This window comes from Sander lucioperca, chromosome 4 (genome assembly GCF_008315115.2).
Source record: "Sander lucioperca isolate FBNREF2018 chromosome 4, SLUC_FBN_1.2, whole genome shotgun sequence".
NCBI classification, from domain to species: Eukaryota; Metazoa; Chordata; class Actinopteri; order Perciformes; family Percidae; genus Sander; species Sander lucioperca.
Window position 1 is genome coordinate 34308179 of NC_050176.1, and position 19774 is coordinate 34327952.

The window sequence follows — 19774 nt, forward strand, 5'->3', positions numbered from 1 at the left end:
GGTGTTAGCTCTGCACATATGAGCCATTGTATCTGCAGATGTGTGCTGCGGAGAAAAGGAGGCTCGGAGCCCGGCTTGATTTCCCTGAGCACCCGCACACTCCTGCAAACGGATGGAATAAACAGATATTATTTTATATATATATTCATGCCTCTGCCTCTCGTGAACCCCGTGAGTACTGACATGTTATCCGTGGGTTGAAATAACATTGTTTTTTTTTTTTTGTTCCATTCAGTCAAAGACATTCAATTACACCTGAAGCAGACAGCTGCTTAAGAGGAAAAGCTGAACCTCTTCTCGATGATCTCGCCTCTATATTCTCACAGTATACACATCACTTTATTAGACAGGATTCAACGTTTAATCCCATTGTCCTCCAGTCGCGTTATTTTAATAGCACTCTGAGCCCCATTAATGCAGTTTAGTCTGGCGAGCGCTGTCACTGAACATAAAAATGCGGATTACACAGCAATCCGATTAGCGGTATATATGATATTTAATTAGGATTCTTTATATCGGACGGATCAAAAGCAACAAAGGACTGACAGCATCGTGAATTGGATCAGATGTCACATAAGGTTGAGTTGGAGTCGTTTGATCAGGCTACTAGGCTCATGTAGGGGAGGTTTTATTTAGGCAATGCTGCTTTTTCTTGAATCAGATACATATAATGTCCCATTTCAGGGTAAGCAGTACCCTGGGATAAACTCGGCTACTGCTGGATAAAAAAAAAAATTAAAAAAAAGAAATGTTTTGAGAGTTGCTACTCAGGCCTGTGTGTATGTTTGTGAAGCAGACCTCCAGTGGCAGACAGAAAACTAAAAATACTGTGTTTTCACCAGCAGTCTCCTAGGATAGTGGTGCCATAATGAAATAGCTGTCCAGAGGTTTAATACGGCTGCCTGAGGCTTTCATTGAAATCCTGTTTTCCTTGTACACATAAGGAGTCTGCGATGCTACAAGAGATCTAAAAGAAACACACTGTGATATCAAAGCAAAACAGCAACATTATATGGGAAAATCAATGAAATCCTATGGGAGATAAGGATGCCAGTGCACAAGACAAAGTGCTATATGACTCACTATTCAGTACAGCAACACAATGGAAGGATATTGAGCTATATGAAAATGGCAATGAGCATGTTTCTTTATTTTGCCTGGGCTGCAGGACAACCAACACCAGCAGCAGGGCTGGGAGGGGTGAGACTGACTGAGAGGAGAAGAGGATGAGCCGTTTCTTTACCTGTTAAGTTCTCCAGGTCCTTCTCCTCTAAGGATGACAGCGTGTCATCGTCTCCGTCAAGTGATGTCTCACTCTCCGAGTTTTGATTTCCCAGAGCCTGACTCCTGATGGACTGCTTGCCTTTGAGAATATCCTCCTCGGACGCTGGAGGGGGGCATATACAGTTTTATGCATTGAGTTACATGTATTTCATATTGTATTGTAGGTTAACACAATAAGCCCGATTAACTTTATTTCAGTGCAGTTTGATGGCTTTACATTTTTTTTTTTTAATGATCGCACGTTTGAGCAGATTTTATTTTTGAAGTGAAACCAAACACCCGACTCAGACATCTTTTCTCTCTAAAACAGCAATCATAATCAACCACTACAAACAGGAAATAGTTATTTTTAGATTGACTGATAAAAAAAAGTGCTCAATATGAAGAAAAAAAACCCACTGCTTTTGTTTAAGCTACAGCCACTAGTGTAGTGGTAAATAAAAACAAAGTCAAAATTCCAGTATAATGTTCAATTTAATTTTCAGAACTGCACTCATTTACCACTCTTCATAAAACGCATGTCGATTTGAGACTACTAAGTAAACTAACTTAAGCTATGGAGTTTGTAAAACACTGTCTTGTTTTTGTCAGCTTCCAAAGGGTATACACTTTGTTTTGCCAACATAACAAGGCCAGCTTTGGTAAAGTATAGTGGGTTTACCCTCTGATTAAACCATTTACAAAGTTGACCAGCACAGTTGTTTAACCTACATTCAACAGTGAGGAGCAATGCTGACTTGTGTTGCATTTTCAGACTTGCAGAGCTAAGTGCAGACAAACCGAAAACGAGCAAAACAAGGCAGACAAAAGACAGACATAATCTTAACCCTGTATGCATTTCGCCCCAAAACAAAACACAATTTCACACAAAAATGGTAATCAAACACATCTAAAACAAAAATGAGGGTTGCACAAAGCCTATTTTGATTTCAACTCAACATGACTTGAGGTTCCAAATGGATTATTTAAGAAAAATGGTAATCTGCAAACATTTACGGAACCTTGCATTCCCCAGTGGTGCATGGTAAGGATCCACAGACACAAGTCCACAGCACAAAGACTGGCTGGCAAGTCCTCTCTCTTTGTAAACATAGCTGGCAATAAAGCGAGAGCTTTCGCTGCTTCTGTGCATGTTTTATCAGCATTCTGGTAAAAGCAACCCAGTTTTAAATCCAGTGAGAAGCATACAACACATACTGGATTTGTTGTTTTTTTCATCATCACCTGAGGGAAAATCTATTGCTCTTCCTAAAAATGCACAGTCGCGTCATGTGGCTATATACTTTGAAACTGCTAGAGGACCTAGGATAAAAAAATCTCTTGTCGTGGAAAATATGCAGCTCACTGATATTTAGAATGGTCTTCCTGTAATTAAGCCTCCCTGGAGGATTCTTTAGTTAGCAGCACTGAAATTACTACCAGCTCCTCTAATACGTACCACATGCCATTGTATTCACACCAAGCAAGTGGACAGGGGGCTTATGAGCTTAAAACACAGATCGATTTGAAGTTCTTTGCATTTCACTGTAAACATGCTCAGCAATTCTCACCCTAATTTAAAAGTACTGTACTACCACCATACAGTATCACACCTTACAAATACAAAGACTGATGCAACTAAACCCTGTGACTGGGCTGATCCATGCTCATTCTACCCTCAAGCACAAGTTATTAATAGTTCCTCAGTATATCACTGAAGTAAGTGCAACAAAAATACTGACCACTCAGCATGCTGTTCGGCTGAGACAGACAGGAACAGCAAGAAAAGCTATTTGGACCAGTTATGTCACACATTAAAGAAATATGCACATACGTGCTAACTTCTCACTCTCGGTTCCTGTAGTGGATACTGTTTTTTATTTGACAACTTTGAGGTGTGTGTGTGTGTGTGTGTGTGTGTGTGTGTGTGTGTGTGTGTGTGTGTGTGTGTGTGCGCGCAGAATCATGTTTAACTTTTAAGTACAAGCTGTTATCAGTGGGATTTACACTATCAAAATGTTTGAGTAAAATATTGAATAAACTTAAATTATTAGTCTCTTACTTTTTTTTTTTAAATGTCATTTAAATCGAAGCGTAATTTAAAAAAATTACAAAATGAATCTATGCAAATAGCAGGCAAACGTAGCAGGGCACTTCAGCCACATCACTCATCACACAGGGAGCAGAAACGTGCAGAAATCCCAGCGGGTTACACTTTTTCCAAGACCCCATTTCCCGACTGAGAGGTTCAACTACCTGCTTATACAACTCAAGGCATGCATGGTCGCAGCAATTAAATTGTCAAAATTAACAAATTTGTTTTTAACGGGTGCGTAGCCAGGAGAGCGGTCATGAGGCGAGTATTGATTACCAGAACAGAGACATTAGTCTTCAGGTATTTACTCTGCCACCTCTGGTACACGGGCCCTGGACCAGACCAAATCAATCCCCAGAAAAGATGGTTCTTTCCAGGCATAAATACATAACAGCCTACTCAAGCCTACTGGCAGCCACACACACTCTCCTGTGGAAATCATCTTGGCGCGGTATGAATGATAACAGTTGTCCATACCCTCAACGCAGAAATGCCCATTTTTCTCCATGTTTAAATGAAAAGACGTATATTTCCCTCTTCTTAAAAAGACAAAATAACACTTTTATAATAGTGAGTAAAAAAAATAAATAAAAAGCTAAATATTTTCCCTGGCTTCTAATTTTATGATCAAGCGTGAGATTTGAAAAGTGCAGCCACAAGTAGCTAGAAAATTAGGGTAAATTCAGGCTTGATCTTATACTAAATATTTTCTTAGGGGGATAGCCTGCATTTTCCCCTCTGCATCTGATGAATATAATTACAGCCAGATATGACCTTTGTGCTCTGGCTGAAAACTCAGCCCTGCATTCTCATCTTGAGCTGCACTTCCGTAACAAATGTCGGGTCGACTAAAACAAGACGAAAGGTTACATCAGAAAATGGATGCCGTCAGGCTTCAATGTCAAAGAGTTATTTTAATGATATATTCCCATACTTCAGCCGGCCCGGGCAGTATACTCTCTTGAGGTAGCATACCCTTGCCACAACTGGCTGCTGGCTATTTTTACACAGACTTGACTTTGAAACCAAATGTTTGCAGGAATTTCTCTTTCTTCCCCCCCAGTGAAGAATATTTGCAGCACATAAGCTGAACTAGTTTTGAATAAAAATGTAATAGCTGACCAAATACCTGAACGAGCCAACTCGCGTAACGCCTTCAACACATTTTCCTCAGCTAAAAGAAGTCAGTGACAGAGCAGTAGTGACGTGTCTGTTCTCTGTCATGAACTAGCTGAAGGGAAAACGAGGAGGAATTAAGATGGAAACGAGTAAAATGCAGAGGCTTGCTGCAGAAGAACAGCGACCAGCTGGCCTCAGTCTCCAGCTGCCTCCACACTGCAGCCATTACTGCAGCCCCCAAGTCTCCCAGGATCCTGGGATCCCCAACACTTATTGCTTTTAGATCACCTTCGTATTGACTCCTGTCACACCTGCCATTTGTCTTTGGGAATGATGTTACATTTAAGGGGACTTTTGTAGGTGACACATTGAGGACATTTTTTCTCAGAAATGGCCATTTATTGGAGAGAGTAATTGATTCAGCTGGTATGACAATGATTGTGCTGGATTATTTTTTTGTTGTTGCAGAAATTAGGGATTACATGCACTCTAGCGGAAATGCGACTCCTGGTGTTCATGCAGGGACATGTGTCGTTCAGATGTTGTGGTTAGAAGTGACTGCTGGGAATGTTAAATTGTTCTCAAACGCAGTTAATTGAAAATCGGCACCTGTCTTTATAGAGAAGCGCACAGAAAAAAATGAAAAAATGATCTGATCTATTTGAATACTAAGGGGAAAAGTAATCCATGTTGTTAGTGTTAATGAGAACTCTGTACTTTGGGTAATAGCAGAGTATTGACAAAGTTTTTCCAAACCACATTTTCCCACATCTTAAGAGGCTCCAAGTACAATGTGGACTCTTTCTTCAACGGCAGACTGCAATTTGCATTTCACTAGTACAGTATATTTAACCTGAAGGATCAATACAACTTATTACATGAACTCAATAAATTCATCATAATTAATACACCTCAAAATACATTTAACCTTGACAATAAAAAGGTACATCCATTAGTATACCTCTGATCTAACAAACTCTCCTGCAAAGGAATGCATCAAGGGCATTCATTCCAAAATGACCCCTCAGTAAAATGCAAAGGGACTAAATAGAGGAGGGAGCATGAATGCTACTTACCACTGATATCAGCCACTGTTATGCAGCAAAGAAAAAAGAATGAACAAAATTTCACATTTCATCTCCTTCATAGCTCAGTTTAAAACTGAATTTGTGAGTGAAGCATGCTGCTAACACATTATTAGTCCAGCTTTGCATAATGGGAGTCAGAGTATGAAATTACCTTTGTGAAATTCAAATGAGGGTGCTATTTTACTGTGTCTTGTGGTACAATAAATCTTTTATTGCAACGGGAAGACTAATTTTTATTACCATGTACCTGGTGCTACCACCAAGTGAGTAAGAAAGGGAGCGCAAACAACAGGCCGGGACTCTGTGGATGGGACTGACCGTGTTCGGCCGCGGCTTTGAGCGCAGCCTCTGAGTGAGTGGATCCGTAGGGGTTCCTGATGAAGCGACGTCGCCGCCTTAAATCGTCCTCCCAGTAGTCCAGGCGCCAGAACTCCCTCGGCCGGCTGCAGCGAGACAGAGGTAGCACATGTGTTAGCAATTACCAGCCAGCATGGTATAGCAGCCCAGCATTAGCACTCGGTCCGAGCAAGCATACATAAAGCCAGCATTGTGTTTGGTGTTTTTTTTTTTTAACTCTCAGAATCACTCTTTAAAAACATTCACTTAGACACAAGTTTAGACCCCAAATTCATGCACTTGACAATGACAGTATCTCAATCTCGGAGGATAAGGTGTTCTCTTTCTTTGAGAAGGTGAACTGAGCACTAAGTACATCACAGTGGAATGAGCATATGACAGCATGATCATTTTCCACACACTTCTGTGGCACGTGCTTCCATTCTAGGCTCATTTCAAGCCCAGCAGGATACCTCTTGTCAGGACTCATGGCTACCAGGATAAGGAGAAGGCCATTACAAACACAGGGAAGGGGGTTGGATAGCATTACCAATATTAATCAATGTCTACAGCACCTATTTTCCTTTCCTTTACTAGGCCCGGTCAGTAAATCATTCTGCTCTCAAGGAAAAGAAAGTGTTAACTTTTAATGAGTCACTGCTACATAGCCTTGTGCATGTACACCGTGTGCTTGTCTATCGTGAAATATCACTTCTATTTTTTGAAAGTGATGTAATTAAAATATAATCTAAAATATGTATCACCCATGGCTTGGAGGCAGAACAAAGCATAAGAAAATCATTTTTTTCTGGTTCCATGAGCAATTGTTTCTTTTCCAGTTTAAAGGGTTTGGGAATTTGAAGACATTTTTAGTACAAAACAAAGCTGTTAGTATGTCAATTAGGCGGCATGAATATCCATTTTCTTTACAATGTAAAAACAGCTCATGTGTTAATGATTAACAACTCAGGTGGGGAGAAAAAACAACATGCACTTGGGTCTTCCGTGAGACTAAATCCTGACTGTCTGACTCAAGTCAAATAGTCATTTTACTTGTACTAAATGTTCTCATGAGAGAATCACTTTTAGGAAATAAGAAAATCCTAGTCTAGGCTTGTCCTGGAGTTAGTTTTCTTGCTTTCTGTTCACCATGAGATGTTCCTAAAACCCACTGCAACAATTTACCACGATTTCATGAAATACTGTAAATCTCTGTAATTCTGCTGGACTGTGTGAGAAGTGAAAATAAGACCGGCAGTATCTACGCTCTCAAGAAACATACAGTACATTTAGATATGTGCTACCTAAAAAACAGGTAGGCGCAAAATGATTTTGTATTCCACAGACTGATCTTTTTTTAAAGAATAAAACCAGTAAAAAGCGGAAAAAGAAAAAAAAAAGTGTCATCAAGGTTTTAACGATACAAAATATTTCTAAACTAATAAAAACAAAACCATGACCAGTTTATTCAAAAGTGGCTGCAGTGTATCCTGTGAAGGTGTAGAAAGAAACAGTTTATGGTTTCAGTGGCATAAACTATGACAGGGGAACCCCAGCATATTTGATGTCATCTACTCTTGAACGGCGCTCTGGCCTGGGGGCTCCTCACAAATCTTCAGTCCAACACCAATGATCACACAGGGGCCTCTAAAAGGGAAAGGAGCTTTATGCAAGAAAATAAATACAATTTCCAAGTGGGTCCCTTAAAACCCTGTATGCCCCAGCTAATGAAAACCATTGATTATTTGATTTATCTTAACAAAACGGAAAAAGAACCCATCTCAAAAGACTGGATGACGAGTGGAGAGTGGCTGCTGCTCATATCTTAAGTCTGGATGTAAATTCAGGGCAGAGATGACAGCCATAGAGTATAGCAGTAGTAGTAGTAGTAGTAGTATAAAATGGTATAAATGGGAATGAAGATTTGGTATAGACAGAGCAGAGAGAGAGAGAGAGAGAGAGAGAGAGAGAGAGAGAGAGCGAGAGAGAGAGCGAGAGTGTGTATGTGTGTGCAGAATGCAAGTTGGACAGACACAAGGGACGTGGGCCTGTGCAGCACCAGATTTCTCGCCAGTGACAAAGACCCTGCTCCATGTTTGCATGCGATAGTCTCTGAACGCAAATGGCCACTTCATCATCCTGCCTGCAATGGTATTCATCTATGAAAATAATTATCAAGGTTGTGCATGGCGCAGAGCTCCGAATCAGGACGCACTCGTCTCATATCTCGGGGTCTGTCTGATTCACACAATACACATTAATCCATCAGGACGGGACCCATTGGCTGGAGTAATTAGTCAAACCACCTCTGCCAGTCATATTCATCCAGCGCTCCATGAACAGGCGACAATGGAAGTCCTAATGATGGGGTGCTGGAAGAGGTGGACGCACAATGAAAGATACCTCGTCATCAATCCCAATGAGAGCGCCGCCGTAACAAGAATGGAGAAGTACAGCGCTATGCAACCCCCATGCCACACACAGAGTGTGTTTCCACAAAGATGATAAATTATTCAGAGCTCATCCATTCTGCTAGGGCATCCTTGGCAGAATTTACCGAAGCGCCATTCTTCAAAATAACAACAATTAAAATAACAAAGGGCCAGCGTTGTGCTGTGGCTCACGCCAACCACTTGTGTAATTAGTAATTAGTTCGGTCTTAAAAAGGTGTCTGGAAGGCCGGCTCGTTAAGCCTGAAGTGACTGTTGTCTGATGATGAAGGCGGGGTAGAGACAATCTGACGAAGGCAGAGTGTGTCCTTTAAAATCTGGCCAAAACCAAGATATATAACACTGCAAGCCTTACACGCGCTAGCCCTGAGTTTGTGTGTACTGAAGATAATTTGTTGAGCCATACCCAGCCTTTCTAATGTAGACCACATTGGCTACTGATGAAACAGAGTCCGGAGGAGTTTTATGGGAAGTAGTAAATAGTAATCACCTTCTTTTCTTTTCTTAAACATCTTCTGGATGCTCTTCAGGGCTCTGGAGTTGTAAATTTGACCAAGTTTACCAACAGAGAGCCCGAATGGGAAAGCTCAAGTTTCTCCTTTTATGTGGCCCTGATGCTCTCTCCCTAATCAGTTAACAAAACAGTTATGCCTTCAACGTAATAAACTCAAACACAAACCATCAACATGCTGCAAGGAGATACTTTACTGGTGCACTCTTTAAGATTTCAATTGTGCTATTAAATTGTCCATTTACATCAAAACAGAGCCGGCGTCCAAGTAGATCTGGCATGGTTAGGTGACGTGCAAAACAAATGGTTTAATTGTGACGCGTGTTCAGTATGAGAGCTGGTTCAGGATTAATGAAATGCTTATTTTGAAAGTGGACGGCCACGTGAACTACATGAACGATGTCCTCAATACAATAAACAATCGCCTGACACATGGATGCCGGTTTTCCAAGTAACAAGCAAGACGCACGTTTATTTACAAGAATGTATAAATGCCAGTATGATGACAGCTGATGACTGAAATCCCTTTATTTTTAACATAACTAGCGTTTTTCAAAGTACTAATCAATAAAAGGTCTATAATACAGATAGTTCGCCAAAATGCTATTGTTACAATTTCCACCAAATTAACAGAGCTTTAGAAAGACATATATATTTTTTGTTTTTATACATTAATCTTATACACGAGTCTGGATATTTTTTTCTTTCCTTTGTTGTATTGACTATTACACTTCCCTGCTGCACTAACCCTATGTCCCTCGGGGGGTACTGAGGTTTAATCTTATCCTTAATATAATACTAATCTGGCATTAAGAAACCCTAAAATAAACAATCCCAATCCACTTCCAAGTAACCTCTATTAATCATGATATATTATTGGGATTATCAGCCAGTTTAAACATGTTAATAGATTCTGTCCGCAGGTCCTGAAAGTTTGATAGCACTGCTATTTCTATGGCACGATTGTTCGTTTGCTGACAGGGACAAATGACTGCCATCCATCAAGATTCAATCAGACAGCGTTGTTTCGGAGACAGATGCATCACAGCGTTTTCACCACTTCCAGTTTTAAAAAGTTTCTTTTGTTTTCAAACGGACTCTAGGAACTGATATTAGAACAAGAAAGGCATCCAATTCCCTTCCTGATTATTTTATATCATTTCATTTGAATTCGGCTTTTTGGGAAAGGTAGAATTTACCTTGGGTGAATATGAAGAGGTAAAGAACATATTACTGTTTTTTGCATGGGTTCATATTCAAAGCATTTGATGTTATGTAAATGATAACATGACCTTTATCATCGCAAGCAGGACAAGCAAGAGTGAATATGCTTTCATATATCACCACAAGCGACTGCACTTTGGCACAAACAGTCATTCATAACCTTTCTGCTAAATTAATTTGGGTACAGTCAATGAGCCCACATATGCAGAAGACATTTCTCTCCTTGCTTATTTTATATTAATGCTAGTTCCTATTGGCAGCCCTCAAATTGCTCAAACATTGCTGCTACCCCTAAGATCATTTTGCTTTGATTTGCATAAACCATGTGTTTAGAAGAAACGGGAGAGCGGGAATAGATTGAGGATTTGTCATGTTGAGGACTGGTTGCTTGAGCACTGGCTCTTTGTCAAATGTTGGCAGGGATCACATCGATGGTATCTCCAGACTCAAATTAAAATGAAACAGGACCAAATACCTTCCCACTGAAATTGTTTGGCATGATTAAGTCTTGCCGAAGTGATTTTCTACATGTGCATTAATGCTTATCCTTCCCACCCCAATGAGGTTTACAGGGGACCATCGACATGTGTGTATGTTAATTCACCTCAGCTAATGTTGTTTACAAGATTTACCAGAGGTAATGTTCGGGTCACAGACCCAGCAACATTTCCATCTTATCACTTTGAATGTCCACAAGTAATTTTGCCCACCCTTATTATTAATCACAGGATCAGGTCATTTAATTAGTCTATTTTCGAATTTAAATATTGTAATCCAACACTACACCAGATCTGTGATGAAGTATTTGTAAAAACATATCTAATAATAAAAAAAAAAGTATGCACTTGATTGGAGAGAAGAAAATAAATGAAAACTGAAAAATTGAATCTGAATATGAGCCGAGGAATTCACTCCCACTGAAACAAAGTCCAAGCACATTCACATCTTTTGCTTTTAACACACTCTTGTTAACTCCCTTATTACTGAATGTGTTGCTAACACACAATAGTGCACACACTCTCATTACCAAGGCAACATAAGCACCTACCACTCCTCCCAATTAACTCCAATTTATCCAAGAGCTTTCAAAAAGCGATCTGAAAAAAAAGGAGGGACTGATATTGCATCTCTGCAACATCACCGGCTTGTGAGGATCAAAGTAGTCCCATGGGTGGGAGGCAAAAGGCTTCAGACTCCCCACAATGCAGTGCAGCCAAATGAAATAATGCAAATCGAGCCCTAATTACCACCAGCTTAGTGCACAGCGTCCAATTAGCAGCAATTACACTCAGTGTAAATTCACCAACAAAAAGCCAGACAATTACACACTAATTATATCAGATTTCATGGGAGGTAAAAGGGAAAGTGTTCCGTTCAGTAAGGTAGTAAATATTGACCAAAGATGGGAATGTTTAACATGATGAAATGTGCGGTGAAAAAGCTTTTTTCTATCAAATGAAAAATGTGGCACTTGATTTAAATAGCTTCACGGTTTTTGCCTTATTAAAATTATCTAAGCATCAACTGCATAACAAATAGTGTATACAGACTTCCCCTGCTACATCGCTGAAGTGGTACCATCTGTATTTTTGATGAAGGGTCACATTTTTCCTGTGATTTTGACAACATGCATTTAAGGCCATTTATCACCACTACTGCGAGGTAATGAGGGCATCCACTGGACCGGAGTTGCATAATTCTGCCATTACTGGCCCATTGTAATAATCTTCTGACCTCTAGCTTTCAGAGCTGATCTTGAATGGTATGACAAATCTGAACACATACCCAACGTCTCCAACACACCCCAAAAGAAAAACACAGTGGAGAAGCTCAAGGTCAGCTGAGATTGGTAAGGTCTAAGAAGGTTTTTTTTTTTTTTTTTAGTTCACATTTAAAACACAAATATGAGTCCATGTTTATACCTCAAACACCAATACCAGTAAGGGGTCTTGCAGAAAAACTTGCAAAAAACAATTTTGAAACATACGATTTTAAACTTTTTTAAAAGCAAAACATCATAAATTCTAGCTTAGTTTAAGATTTTTAACTAGACAAAATTGAAAAAAATTAAACTTCTCTTGCTTGTCAGGTAAGGAGTATGCTGACCATTTATTAAACAGTAAAACAATCTCTCTTGAACTCTGTATACCAGTCTGTTGTGTGTCCTGCTTCGGCGTGATGCAGGGCTCGGCAATCTCATCTAGCGAGGCTGTCTGCTATTCATGAGCACCTCCTCCCCTCTCTCCATCATACGGCTGTGTCCATTATACAGCACTTATAGCACAGTGCGTGTGTGCGCCTGTGTGTGTCAAGCGCAGCGACTCCATTGCAAGGTGACTGAGACGATCAAATCAACAGAAGTCTGACTAACTGTAACGGCCATGTAGTTATCTCTTCATTCGAGAAAGTCATCTAACAGAAAAAAAGCATGATAAAAATCTGTCTTGGATTTTAAATAAAAAATGTTTCAGTGATTTATTATTTTTGCTCATATTGAGTTCACACTGCATGAACTTCTGACATTATACTGTACGTTAGCCAGAGTTTTAGCATGGTCACACTGTTTGTTTTACACGGCTCATAAGATAATTAGACTCTGTAGAAATGTAATTATTTTTGTTTTCTATTTCTTCTATCAAGTGTGTTAATCTATAAATGTTGCAACTGCTATAACACAAAATCACTCCTGAATGAATAAATCTGTCCCTCCATCTATAATCAATATCAGTCCTTTACATCACAAATAGCCCGTGGTCTGATACTCTTAGGGTGGAGCTGAATTTGAACTCTGACACAGGGATGGGGGTGTAAAGTAAATCTACAGCAAGAATACAAGCTGAAGATCTACGAGCAAAAGGTGATCCTCAGTCTTCCGCTCTCTACACCGAGACGTTGGTATTTTATGTGGCCTTTTTCCAGCTTTAGTTGAAAGAGCTGGATTCTAAAGATAAAGGCAATTTTTTGGCAAATGGTGAGAGTAGCAAAATGAATGACCTGCTAGTACCATGGTGTAATTACAGTGGCTGCAAGCATACCAATCTATCACGAGGACGGGGGGGGGGGGAGACACACGCTGCAAAGGGGTTAGTCAAAGGAGATAGCCTTTGACTAACTACTGGCCTCGGACAATCGATACTCTGCAGATATTGCATCCAGGGAGAAAGGGAAAAAAAAGCCCTAAAAACTTCCCAAATGGCTTTTCATTCAGATATTGATCAGCACCCTTTTATCATGACCTTGCTCCACCGAGGCCATATTCTTTCTTAAGGGTATATGAAACTCATAAATCTGAGAGTTGCTACAGAGTCACACTGGGCTGTGAGCAGCGAGGCAGGATGGTGTAATTGGTCTTTCTGGGATGGCGGCCCTCTTTCATACTTCATAACAAGGATTCCATTACATTTCTGAGCTGCTAGGAAGAGGACGAACAATACTGATGGCCTTAAAAAAAAAAAAAAAAAAAAAAAGAAGAAGGAAGAAGCGGGTGTAAAAGATGTAAATGGTTTAGGGTAAACTGGTTTAACTGAAAACCTCTTGCTGATTCTCACCTCCTGTTTCGGCCACTGTCAATGTGCATACAGTCTATGTAGTGACAGTGATTCACAACCAGGGATAATTGTACCTCAGAGGGTGTTTTCTGCAGCTGCTAAGGCTACGTGGCAGGTTTGGAGAGAAGCTCAGCTAATTTGAATTGGTTTTATTTGAAATAAAAATGATCTGGTAAAATATCTATTGCATATATATTTTGTATATATCATTATATGTTTAATGATGAAAATAAACACAAACAGAATTACAAATTAATGTGATCTTAAGTTTATTTATTGTCACAATGACCAATAAATCAACAGCTGTGTAGGCTACATGCACAGCACACGCTTTAAACTGAAGATAAAGATATAAAAGTTAGATAAATGTCCATCCTTCTACTACTACAAGTGGTGAACATGCAAACTTGACCAGATCTACTGGGGAAAAAAAGAAAAATGTAGAGTCTTCATAACAAGGATCACTGTTTTGTATCATAACAAGCTCCTCCGTTGAATAATTAATTGTGATAACTGACACAATCAATGCAAATGAACATATTTGGAGCATGAAAGGTGAAATCCAAACTTAAATGTATACATTATGAGAGAAAGCATTGCATCATTTCCACAATAATGATTAAAAAAAAACAAACACCAGTTTTAACGGAACCATTTACCTTTTTCTTGTCATTTTAAATGATCCACTGAGCGTAATCTTTTGAGTCTGGGTCTACACTGCAACACTTAACCATGCTAACATATGGACATCATCAGCTGTTAATATGTTACACCATGACACTTTGTTACTATTCCTTACAGCCCCAGCCACTGTACTATATATACAGTCGAGGTAAATGTTATCATTAAGGCTATATTCTAATTCATATCCATGATCCAGACTGCACGGTAGGGCCTTCGTGGCACGTTATTTTATGTAACTAATGGAACGCAAGTCTGTCAAACTTGAACAGTCTCCCCAGAGATTTAGGGAACATCCTTTTCGTCCCCATCACAGCTTTTCTGTCCCAGACGTGCCACCGTGCATGATTAATGCGGTGGAGGGTTTCACGTTAAACCCGTTTAAGGACTTTGGTGTTGGGGATCCCTGCGTGATGCGACGAGTCTCGTTTACAAAAAAGATTAACATAGCTGAAGGCAGGCTCGCATCGCTTCGTGTAGTATGTTTATGCTATATGTTTATGACTGTATCAAGGCAGATGGATGACCACAACTCGAGCCCCAGCTAATTGGTTTTGAAGTAGTCGGGACCTGGACTAAAGGAAACAACTGTCTCGGCCTCGGATGAGACGGGAGCTGGGGACTGCTACAGCTGCCACTGCTCAGTACATCAGGTCATGTTTGTGTTTAGACTGCAAGTATTTATAAGCAAACCAAAAGCTATTATCAGTTATTAATTACCAGTTATGTCCTGTACAAAGTAATGGACTTGTTGCAATGTAAAGAAGGGCTCATTTCAGAGATTAGCTACTGTGGATGCCCTTTAACTGCCACCCTGACTTAATTTTGGTAAAATATCAAATACATATTTACTGTAAGAAAACAAAAGGTTAAGCTACAAATATTAGAATACAAATAACCAATTGCTAGAAAGGTAGAGTGCAGAAATGAATCCAATTGGAAACCGTAGTGTATAAATCCGAAACAGGAAAGATTGGGGATCCAGTTACGGAGTTTATTCTATTCCCAAATACAACAAAAGGCAAAACTGATGGTCAGATAAGTCAGCAGCAGCAGAGTTTTCCATCCAGCAAACAAGACACACTCTCAACCTTTTACATACAGATTTGTGCAATCACTCATTGCTTTGGTTTAGTGTATACTGCAGCTAGAGGAAAGGATGTGGGGGAAAAAATGCCCCTGTCTTGTCTTTGTCTCCATCTTAACTTTTGATGCTTCAGTAACAAATGTCTCGCTCTTATCCTCCATTCCATCCATCTCCCTCTTTTCTCCCTCTCTCTCTGTCGGTCTTCCTGCCCCTCTCGTGTCATGCATTTCCGAGAGTCAGTGTACTCTAAACAGTTATGTTCTTGTTTCCTATGGTTATAATCTCCGCTGACGTGCTGGAGTCCCATTTCCTTTTTAAGCTCTGCGTGCACAGTACCAGCGCAGCCCTAATGTACAGTGTGTCCATAAAACATGCACGCAAGGCAACGTAGACACTGTGCAGACCTCGACTTTAACACATGCATTACATTCAGTATTATGTATCATAATTGTGATTTAAGTCTGGAATGAAAGCATACAAGTAGAGATGAATCGGGCTGCCGCAGTTTCTCATGCAATCATTTATTTAAATAAAAAAAAAAAAAAAAGAAGAAGAAGCTTTGTGAACATGAATGTCCTCACTGTAGTAAGCATAACTCCACGGCATGATCTGAGCATAATAATGATTACTTGGGAGGATGGTACAGTTGCCATCCAGGAGGAGTGGGACCAAACTAACAAGGCATGTTATGATTACAGGACAATGAGCAGTAGTGCTGTAATTGTATGGTTAATTCATTGATTAGTTGATAAGCTGAACATTCATTTAATTAAATAATTAAAAAGGCCCTTCAAAACGACTATATCAACTTCCTAATGTGAGTGATCGATACAATTAATGCCATAATGTTGCTTATTTCAGCTGAGAGATTGCTGTATTTGTTGTCTGAAGTGTACGCGTGCAGCTAAGTTGGAGAAAGCCATGTCACATATTGCAGTGCACCAATCACAATTTAGGAATATCTGTTCTGATCGGATTACAGTTGAGGATTTTGTTTGATTATGTTGCCGGGGAGATGCCACTGTCATTCAAATCTGATCAAACGACATTGATTAAGGCAATTAGATGGGCATTTTAGTTTTAAGTTCTTAATCAAGAAGAACTAAGGATGTGTGTTTTTTCATCCAAACATTTTGACTTTATTTAGTCAGGAATACTTCATTTTGTAGATAGATACCTAAGATTTAAAAAAAAAAAATGTTTGGGTCTTGTGGTGGCCGGGTTGGATCAGTGGTAGAGCAGGCGCACATATACTGAGAGGTTTATGTGAGTGACCTGTGACAAATTTCCTGCAAATCTTCCCCCTCTCTCTCCCCTTTCTCACCTAGCTGTCCTGTCAAAAATTAAAGGCAGAAAGCCCAAAAAATTATCTTAATTAAATAAATAAATAAATAAATAAATAAATATATATAAATAAATATATATATATTTGGGTCTTTAACAACAAATTTCATCAAGGAAAAATGCCAAACACCAGCTGGTTCCAGGCTTTGAAATATGAGGATTTGCTGCATTTCTTTGTTTTATATCACCAAAAATGTAATATCTTTGGACATTGTACTGTCAAGCATAACAAGCAATTTAAAGATGATAGATCGTAAGGTGGCATTTTCTTAATTTTTTTTTTACCATTTTCTGACATTTAACAGACTAAACCATAAATCCATTAAACGTAAAAGCAATGCAAAGATGGCCTGATAGAGAAAACAATTGTTCGTTGTGATTGTAATCGGAAGCACAGGTTAGTATTGGTGCATGAAGAAGAGAGTAGGAGAATGGATATAGTAAATGCTCTGTGCCTGGCCTTTTATGCATCACACATAATATGTGCTGTAGAGCTAAAATGATTAGTCAAATAATTGATTAGTCGATTGAAAGAAATGAATTAAAAACAATTCTGAAAACTGATTGTGTCACTAACCCTCACTGGTTCCAGCTTCCTTAATGTGATATGCGATTATCATCGGCTCTTCTCTGATTTGTATTATTGTGAATTAAATAATTACAGTCTTTGGACTGTTGATAAGACAAAGCAAGCTTTTTGTAGATATTGAGACGTTGTGTTGTGGGAAAATTGTGATGAGCATTTTTCACCATTTTATAACATTTTACAACCTAAACAATAAATCAAAAATAATCACAAGATTAACAAAAACAAGTTAGTTGCAGCCTTAGCAACGGAAAATGTACATCATATTTGCTCTACACTGTTTATGCATCACACACACAACACTGTATATCTAATGGGGATACTTTTTACTGTAAATCAAATTATAATTCCTTTGTTTAAAGAGAACAAAACAAAACTCAAGGGGTAAGACAAATCCCTCCCAGGTATATTGTGTAGACACCATTTCACACCATCTTCTGTATCATTAGTGGATGAGTGTGAACGTTCTGCTCCGGCTTCTTTCCCTCAATAGTGCGCTGGTGAAATGACATAGCACAAGATAAAATAGTAATGCTAATATCAATAGTTTGTCCATTACAGGTCAGCTAACTGTCCAGCGGAACAGTTACAAAGCTGTTCCTTTTCGATCTCACAAGGTCGATCAATACGGGGGCATACTGTTTCAATTTTGCCGGCATTGATTTTCTCTATAACACTCCAACCCTAAAGCATTCGTCTTTCTGAGGGAAGGAAGATTTGATTTACTGAAGAAAAATTGGAGTGCACATCACAAAGATTTTTTGCCGGGCGGGAGGGTGACATGCCAAAAGATGGATGTCCCTTGGCTGGGAAGCCTCTAGCCTAAGGGCGTCCATTAGAGCAGTGGTGCTGCAGAAAATGAGCTGCTTATATGAGGGAGGAGGAGCAGAGGGAGAGGAGTTGGTGTTCGAGGTGTGTGTGTGTGTGTGTGTGTGTGTGTGTGTGTGTGTGTGTGTGTGTGTGTGTGTGTGTGTGTGTGTGTTTGTTTTTGGGGGGGACTGGCTGTAAGTTAGGATTGGTGGAATAAAAAGGATGCTGATGCAGGCTTAAAAGGAAAGAGTAAGACAACATAGGAGAACAGCAAATGCCAGGGTGTATACCTAAACCTATGCATCTTGAGTAATTTTGAGCACACTTCAACCTTTTTTCAGCTGCAGCCACCTTCCTTTTATTTCCCCCCGCTTCCTGCATCCAGAGTGAATTTCCATGGTACATTAGTCAGCGTATTAGAATGCAATATAGAGAAGGTATGAGAGGGGGGAAAAAAGAGGAGAGTAGTGCGAGTCCCCAGAGACGGTGAGTTGGCGTTCTCCATCATCTGCCCTCATCTCCCCTCTCTGTCCGTCGACTTTGTCTAGGTGTCATATACATGAAAGATGATTCCTGACCCAAATAAACACTGCAGCAGTCTGGATGCTCAGTGGACCCAAGCTCAAAGAAAGGGGGGGATCGGAGGGGGGGAATGGAGTGATGAGGAGTGAAAAAAATGACATCTGCCAGTTGTTTCATTTGTGGCCATCTTGCTAGCTGTTCATTTACCTTTTTTTCCTTTCTTAAAAAGACAGCAGACTGGCATGTTGTACACCTGAGTTTCAAGACACTGGGACAGAAGCGTATGGATGAACAGGTAGTCGCCCTATCTGTCTGGCTGTGGATCTGTCTGTGTCTTGACACTAGATGACAGACAAGGGCACAAAAACAATAGGTACTGCCTCTGTCTGGTGGAAGGAATCCTCCATGGACCCTCGGTGATACAACTGAAGGAGATAGCGAAACAAGAAAGAGCAAAGGACAAGGAGTGGGGAGAAAAGGAGAAAAGAAATTGTATGTTGCAACAAAAAGAAAGGAAGAGAGAGAGAACCGCAGACGAAGCAGGGGAATGGAAAAGGGAAAATCACCTAACACCTCTTTTCTCCAGAGGCCGGGGCCGCTGTAAGCTGGATATTAAGACACAAATTGCATTCAGGCGGGTCACACTATGTCAGAAGATATTAGATGCCTGCCGTGAGGAAACAACAATTCCCATCAGCTTGTGAGAAAATAATATTTTCATTTTCAGACTCTTTATTGAATGGAAACTTTGGGGAATACGGTTTTATGGCGTGTGAGCAGGCAGGCTTGGATTTTACACCCGAGAAACAAAAAGGTCGTAATCACAGCTGCGTATTGTCTTTGTGTTCCTGGATCTCACTTTCAGAGCTGAAATAAAAAGGTTGCGGATTTCATTGTGTGTTTCCGTCCTTCCCCTCCCGTTAGTATTAACATGCAGTGATATTGCTGCACCACCGTTTTGTTGTCGTATTCGTGGAATTAGGTAACGGACATCCCTTATATTAGAACGCCTGGCCCTGCAGGTATGCAGGTGTGCTTGTGCTATTTTTTTTTCTTCTTTTATTTGTTCTTTTTCTGGGTTTTACAGCACCAGATGTTTCCCCTATGCCC

At 39.9% G+C, this 19774-nt stretch overlaps 1 protein-coding gene across 8 annotated transcripts in view; it reads right to left on the reverse strand.

Moving 5' to 3' along the window:
* The window catches only part of lrba (LPS responsive beige-like anchor protein), a 201704-nt gene that overhangs the window by 78020 nt on the left and 103910 nt on the right, over positions 1-19774 (reverse strand). For 5 of the 8 annotated variants that reach the window (XM_036000091.1, XM_036000093.1, XM_036000092.1 and 2 more), the window contains exons 37-39: positions 5884-6008; positions 5554-5568; positions 1244-1387 (exon numbers count right to left, since the gene is read on the reverse strand). In XM_036000091.1, the coding sequence (XP_035855984.1) occupies positions 1244-1387; positions 5554-5568; positions 5884-6008 (284 nt within the window). The remainder of the gene's footprint in view (positions 1-1243; positions 1388-5553; positions 5569-5883; positions 6009-19774) is intronic. The other 3 variants (XM_036000094.1, XM_036000096.1, XM_036000095.1) reach the window with 1 other exon arrangement.